The sequence below is a fragment of the Pinus tabuliformis genome, chromosome 4_2, assembly GCF_031772625.1.
Source record: "Pinus tabuliformis cultivar Carrire ecotype Pingquan chromosome 4_2, CPIR1, whole genome shotgun sequence".
NCBI lineage: Eukaryota > Viridiplantae > Streptophyta > Pinopsida > Pinales > Pinaceae > Pinus > Pinus tabuliformis.
The window spans coordinates 907,901,353-907,908,258 of record NC_142304.1 but is presented as its reverse complement, the minus strand read 5'-3'; the positions used below and the strand labels follow the sequence as shown (position 1 = coordinate 907,908,258).

At 42.3% G+C, this 6,906-nt stretch overlaps 1 protein-coding gene across 1 annotated transcript; it reads left to right on the top strand.

Moving 5' to 3' along the window:
• Positions 1-5,605: 5,605 nt before the first annotated feature.
• LOC149172621 (uncharacterized) lies at positions 5,606-6,049 on the top strand. Its single transcript, XM_089426401.1, has one exon. It carries the CDS (start codon positions 5,606-5,608, stop codon positions 6,047-6,049), a length of 444 nt encoding a protein of 147 aa, XP_089282527.1.
• The last annotated feature ends 857 nt before the right edge of the window (positions 6,050-6,906 follow it).

Below are 6,906 nucleotides of genomic sequence, written 5' to 3'. Positions count from 1 at the left end.
TCCAGACAGCTCGAAAAGCTACAGGAAGACTTTCGCCAGATGCAGGTAAGCTATCAAAGAAGTCTTGAAGAAAAAGAAAAGCAACTGCAGACGGTGCAAGAAATGCATAAAGATGAACCTAAGCTGGCAGAGTTTATTTCAGAGTCCATCGGCTTGAACGAGCAACTATCACAGCAACAGGAAGATATGGTACGTAGAATATCACAGTGGAGACATTTTTGTGAACTAAGCGACAGGATCACCAGCCAGGTGGTGGAATTGCGGAACGACTATGATCAAAACAACAAAAGAGTAACATAATATTTGACTTGGCAAGATGATGAGGAAGGGAAAAGAGAAGTGGCACCCAAGATTAATGAAAATCACAAGGAGCTGCTCTTTAGTAAATGGGACGAACAAATCACACAGGCGGAGCAGGCAGTAGAGACAGCGGCGACACAAGCGAGCATCCTTATCGACTCTGTAAATGAAAATTTACACAGAGCCAATTTGATTTTAGAGACAACCCCGGGATACCTACCAAGAAAGTTGCAACTGGAGACAGAATGGAAGCAGAAAGCGCAGGCAAACGGGAATACAATCCAGGCATTGGCCAGACTAAATTGGGAAAGTTACTGGGCATACTTAGTTAAACCGCACAGCCAATGCATGACAGTAAGATGCATCATGAACGCAGCCGAGAAGGTAGCGCCGGCTCTTATGGACGCCATTTTCACAGCCCAACTAAGCACAGAAATCAGCCAGCCTACTCTTCTCAAGCCTATGCTTGACAGCTGCAACTTCAAAGACCAAGTTCACAAGTAATTTCATTTAGAATGTTGTTTTTTCCTTTTTAACTAAATTAGGAAAAGGGCGGTCATTTGAGAACCGTATCCTCAATTTTGTAATAATAATATTATTAGAATTAGGAAGTAGTATTTTAACCCTTCTCATTGCATTGGAGAAGGGTCCAGAAATTTGTCAAAAACTTGTCCTCGGAACATGCACTTCTGCACCCTCAGAGGAGGTTTTGATGAATGGAAGGATCGAGATTTATTTATGTTTGCATTTTAATGTCTGCTACTGATGTTGCACTACTGTACTCCTAGTAGATATTAGGACAAGTAGAGATAAATCGTTATTGCTTGAAGTCCGTGAGTAAAAATCAGTCTTAAATGGTACTTTTATCTCTTGACGAATTTCTGCTTATATTCTTAGAGTGATATGCAGCTGATATTGTTTATATGTTAATGTATGAGTATATGGGTTATCATTTGGCACTTTTGTATGGTGGACTCATTTATTTATGCTTGACATGTGAATGATTTATTTATGCGATATGTTGTTCACAACTATTTTGTTTAACTTCTTATGCAGAATGGCTCATCTTAAATGGTTTATATTCTTGTGATAGCTGAATGATCTTTATTACCAGTTATTATATGAAATCTTTCTAAATCGCATAATGGAGGAGATATATCCCGGGTTAGTGTAGATTACATATGTTGTTTTCATTAGATTACTGTAGCTTAGAATCAGTTTGCATGTTAGATTTAAATTAGTTTTAGAATGCTTCCAGAATCAACATAATCAAACTCTACACACACACACATCCCATGCATCGGGAATCTGGTCCCGTTACCCCCAGTCGGAGCTGCTACAACAAACAGGCAAGGAGCCGCCAACCAGGTTCTGGACCAGGAGGGTATCCCCCTTGTTGTTGACCCGATTTTGGGGCCCTCAACAGAAGCTAAGAAAAGCTTTCCTGAGGTCTCCAGCTCAGAAAGCAAGGATAAGCCTGTGCCAGAGATGGACCCCTCTATGCTTACAACTTTCCCTGAAGCCTCTATGAAGTTACTGTGCAACAAAATGTTATAAAATGGCTACAAGAAATCATCAATAGATGTGCTGGGACCGCGCCAGGTGAACTGCACATAGTACGAAATATTGGCAAGCATAAGACAAGGACGAGGCATGAAATGAGACTCACTGTGAAAATCAAAGAATACAAAATGGATCAAGTCTTTCTAAGTTTTGGATCAGATGTGAATGTTCTACCGAAATATACATGGGAGTGAATGGGGAGACCTGCATTGCAATGGTCTCCAATTCAGCTGAGGATGGCAAATCAGCAGAAAATCATACCCATGGGGTGGTTGCAAGGAGTGACCGTGAATTTGAGGGAGCGAGCACGCTAGCAAATTCTAAAGTAATAGAGATTGTGGATGACAACAATCCCTACCCCACACTCTTGGGAATTTACCAGGCTACAGATATGAACGGGGTAATCAATCTGAAGAAGCGAAAGATCATCTTTGAGAAGAAATCACTGTGCGTAATAATACACCTGGATCTTGCTAAAGGATCGTGCTATACGAAACCAGTCCACGATTATGAGAGTGATGATGATCGAGACTGCATCTATAAGATAATAGCGCGAGACCAAGACGGGGTGAATCCCACCGCAGATGGATGAATTACATGGGATTGCGAGAGTTCCTGCACTTCAGATTCTGACGAAGAAATATAATGCTGGCAGAATCGGTTACATGAAGTAAATATGCTGAATTGCAACATGATGACCCCATTTCTACGTTGTGTGTTGTTAGAGGTCATAGCTCTACCTAGCTATGATGGTCTAAATGAGGTAGATTTATTTTTGGATGCATTTGAAAGGTAGGTGCCGAAAAAACAATGCTTCCAAGCCTTATATTGGGCACTGCGTGCTATGCCTGCAAGATGGTGGGGTACGCACAAGGGAAGTTTTGATGATTAGAGCGAATGTAGGAGGATGATGGGAGAATGATTTGAGAAGCCTAGGATGTGATTGACAGACAAGTACAATGAGCAGAATGATCCACGCATGCATTTGGCCAAATGGACATAGGCCTATGGAGAAAATCCACAACTTGAACGGGTGCACCTATTCTGTCATACCTTGGATGTTATCCCAATGAATTGGTACATAGAGATAGAGCTCTGCCATCGGAAAAGTGAATGGGATATTCCACGTGAAGGATTCATGATGAAATTTAATTTTGAGGATGGGTTTGATGGTATTGATGAAGTGCTACAAGAGGTGAAAGCATCCATCTTTAGGATACCACAATATCCTTTAGACCGGACGCAACCTAAATGGGCTACTCAGCTGAGTCGTGCACTGGAATGTTATAATGTAACTACTGAAAAGGAGGATGAGGATCTTCAGAAGATTAAAATTCTGGAAATAGAGGGCCACTGCGAGGTCCAAGGACCGCAGATTGAGAACCTCGATATAACTGCGCTGGTGAGAACTAAATAGGTGAACATTGGTACGGAGGCGGAACCTAAATTCGTGAAGATTGGAGACTACTGGGACGATGCAACGGTGGATAAGGTCGTTTAATTACTTCGTGAATATCAGGACTTATTCCCTACCAATTCTATGGATTTGAAAGGAATAATTGGAGATGTAGGAGTGATGAAGGTCATGTTAAAACCTAACGTGAAGAAAGTTAAGTAGAGGCCTTACCACCTAATCGAAAATATAAGGAAAAGGTCCTCTTAGAGCTAGACAAAATGTTAGCAGTAGGCATCATTGAGCCTGTGGAGGAATCTGATTGGGTAAGCCCAATGGTGGTGCAAGAGAAGCAGAAGGATGAGATAAGGGTATGTGTGGATCTCAGAAAACTGAATGATGTTTTTTTGCATGATCCTTTCCCAAATCTGTTCACAGATGAAGTGTTAGACAATGTAGGTGGCCAAGAAGCATACTCCTTCACTGATGGGTTCTCTAGGTACCACCAAATCAAAATTGCACTAGAGGATAGGAGTAAGAAAACCTTCGCGACTGAGTGGGGTTGCTTTCAATACACTATGATGCCGTTTGGGTTGAAGAATGCACCTACTATCCTTTTACATGTGGTTGTGCGGTGTTCAAGGAATTCATTCATAAGTTCCTGGAGGTCTATTTTGATGACTAGATTGTATTTGGACTGGTTAAGTTCCATGTAGTGAGCTTGCACTTGATGATGGATACCTGTCAAAGATACCAGATCGTGCTCAATCTCAAGAAGTTTCTATTTCACCTTCCTTTTTGGAACCTATTGGGGGATGTGGTTAGCAGACAAGGGCTGATGGTAGATCCCGTGAAGATCGCGATAATTCTGAACTTGGAAGCACTGAGGACTGTGAAACAACTACAGACTACTCTGGGACATAGGGGATATTACATAAAGTTTATCAAAGGCTACACCTAGATCACCATGATGATGGAAAAATTATTGAAGAAGGATGTCTCACTCTACTGGAATGATGACTGTAAGAAAATATTGGATATATTGAAAGAAAAGATGGTTACCGAACCGATTCTAGTCTTCCCAAACTAGAAGAAACAGTTTCATGTACATGTTGATGTGTCATGTATAGTGTTGTGGGAAGTACCAATACATGATGGCAGAGAAGGCTTGGACCACCCTATCGCATTCGCAAGCCACATATTATCCAAATCAGAGAAGAACTATTCCACCACTGAGCGCGAAGGGATAGCTATGGTGTATGCGCTCTAGAAGTATCGACACTACTTCCTAGGAGGTCATTTTAAGATGTATACGGATCACTCCGCACTAAAGTACCTGGTCAATAAGGTTGTGTTGGGCGGGAGGAATTTGTAGATGGCTCTTATTGTTTGAAGAATATGATTTTGAAGTTGTTGTGAAGCCTAGACGATTGAACACGGCACCAGACCATCTGTCGTGCATCAAAACAAGGGAGGAACCTACAAATTTGGAGGAAGGATTGCCTAACACACAGCTCTTTGTTGTGCGCATCGTGGATGGATATTTTGAGGATATAATACACTTCCTAACAATAGGAACTGCGCTAGAAGGATACTCTGTCTAGCGAAAGAAGGAATTAGTGGTGTGTGCGACAACTTTTTATGTCATTGCTGGGAATCTATACAAGATGGGGACTAATGAGATATTGCTAAGGTATGTACCTCAGTTTGAATGAAGCATCATCCTCACGGATGCTCATGGGGGTGCCGCGGGAGGACATTATATAGGGAGAGAAACCGCGCAGAAGATTCTACGTGCAGGGTTGTGGTGGCCAACCCTTCATTAGGATTCAAAAGCATTTTGTAAGGCATGTGATGTATGTCAGCGAATAGGCAAGCCATCACGGAGGGATGAAATGCCTTTGAATCAACAAATAATGTTACAACCTTTTGAAAATTGGGCAATAGATTTTGTAGGACCTATTCAACCCCAAGGGAGGACAGGCATGAGGTACATTATCACTGCGATGGAGTACTTGACCCGTTGGACAGAAGCACAGTCGGTGAAGGATTGCACGGGCGTGACTACCACAAAGTTTTTATTTGAGCATGTACTGACGTGATTTGGATGTCCAAAGATTTTGATGAGTGATCAGGGTATGCACTTTTTGAACGAAACGATTAGCACACTGATGGGAGAATTTCAGGTGTATCACCAAAAGAGCACACCTTATCACCCACAGGATAATGGGACAGTGGAGGCGTTCAAAAAAGTGCTTGAAAACACACTGACCAAGGTTTGCAATGCTCCATGAAACGATTGGGACCTACACATACCTGTAGTATTGTGGGACAACATGCAAAAGGCTAATGGGACATATACCCTTTAGGCTGGTATACGGGGTTGAAGCAGTGATGCCTATGGACTACATCATGCCTAGTCTACGCATATCAGTGCTCATAGGTATGAAGGATCGCAGAGCACTGGAAGAGAGGCTCGTGCAGTTGGATGAGATTGACGAAGAGATATTTTCTGTTGGATTTCACCTGCAGGTCCAAAAGCAGCGCAAACAAGTGTGGCATGATGGACATATTAAGCTATGCAATTTTAAGGCGAATGACTTGGTGTTTTTGTATGACAGTAAGTTTGATAAATTTCCAACGAAATTCAGAATGCATTCACTCAGGGCCTATGTTATTAAGGAGAATACCGACAATGGCGCGGTCCAGTTGGTTAAGTTGAATAGAAATCCCTTACCAGGTAAAGTGAATGGCAGTCGATTGAAGCCATACACAGGTGGCCCAACCATCTAACTATGTGATAGAAGCACAGTCTTAGTGCTCCAAGGAGCTAAAAGGAGGCATGGGACTATAAACTACACTTTCCGAGCTGGGGAGTTGCGCAATTTCAGGACTACGAGAAGCAATGAAGTATCACAGGGTCCACAATAGCACGAATACAACTGTGCTAACACGAAGGTCTGCTGGAAAGTGATCGTTAAAGTCACTCTTCATGATTTGATGGTTAGTTTGAGGCCAAATGGAGCGGGTGGAAGGAATTTAAGGTGAAATTTATGGCTTGGATTCTTGAAAGTCTACCGCCAATCTAGCATTAATGAGCCGAATGTGGGGGGAGTGGTTGAATTTGAATTCAAAAGGCCCTATGAATTTCAAGTCGTTGTCTAGTGAAAAAAACTTGGCATTTTGAAAATCCAGTTGTTGTGATATCAGGTGTGTATGGACCTTAAAAATTTTGAGGCTTTGAGAGCAAGTTCAGTGTTTGAGACATTGTCGAAGGAGACGTAGGACCTCCTAACTAGAATGATGTTGAAAACTGAGGAATCTGCACAGGAAATTGTGGTAGTAGAAGCCTGAGAGAGTGTTGGAGTAATAGTTGAAGTCCATAAATCCCCTAGAACACCGAGACCTGACAAGGATAAGCAGGCTATGATCCCGGTGCGTGTCTCACCAAGAAACCCACAGAGGACCAAGCTCACCTTACAGGAAAACGGGAAAGCCATTAATCTGGAGGCCGACGAGGAAGAATCTAAAGAAATCATGGTTGATGAAGAGGACGTAGAAATGGAATTTGAAACCCAGGGTGTGGACCCTCTTACTAGGCTACTAGAATATGTTCCTTTGTGCACGAGTAAAGACATGGTGCTGAAGGA

Bases quoted from the DNA above. Each gene is read 5' to 3' on its own strand.
- LOC149172621 (XM_089426401.1), top strand. From the start codon at position 5,606: ATGGGACATATACCCTTTAGGCTGGTATACGGGGTTGAAGCAGTGATG.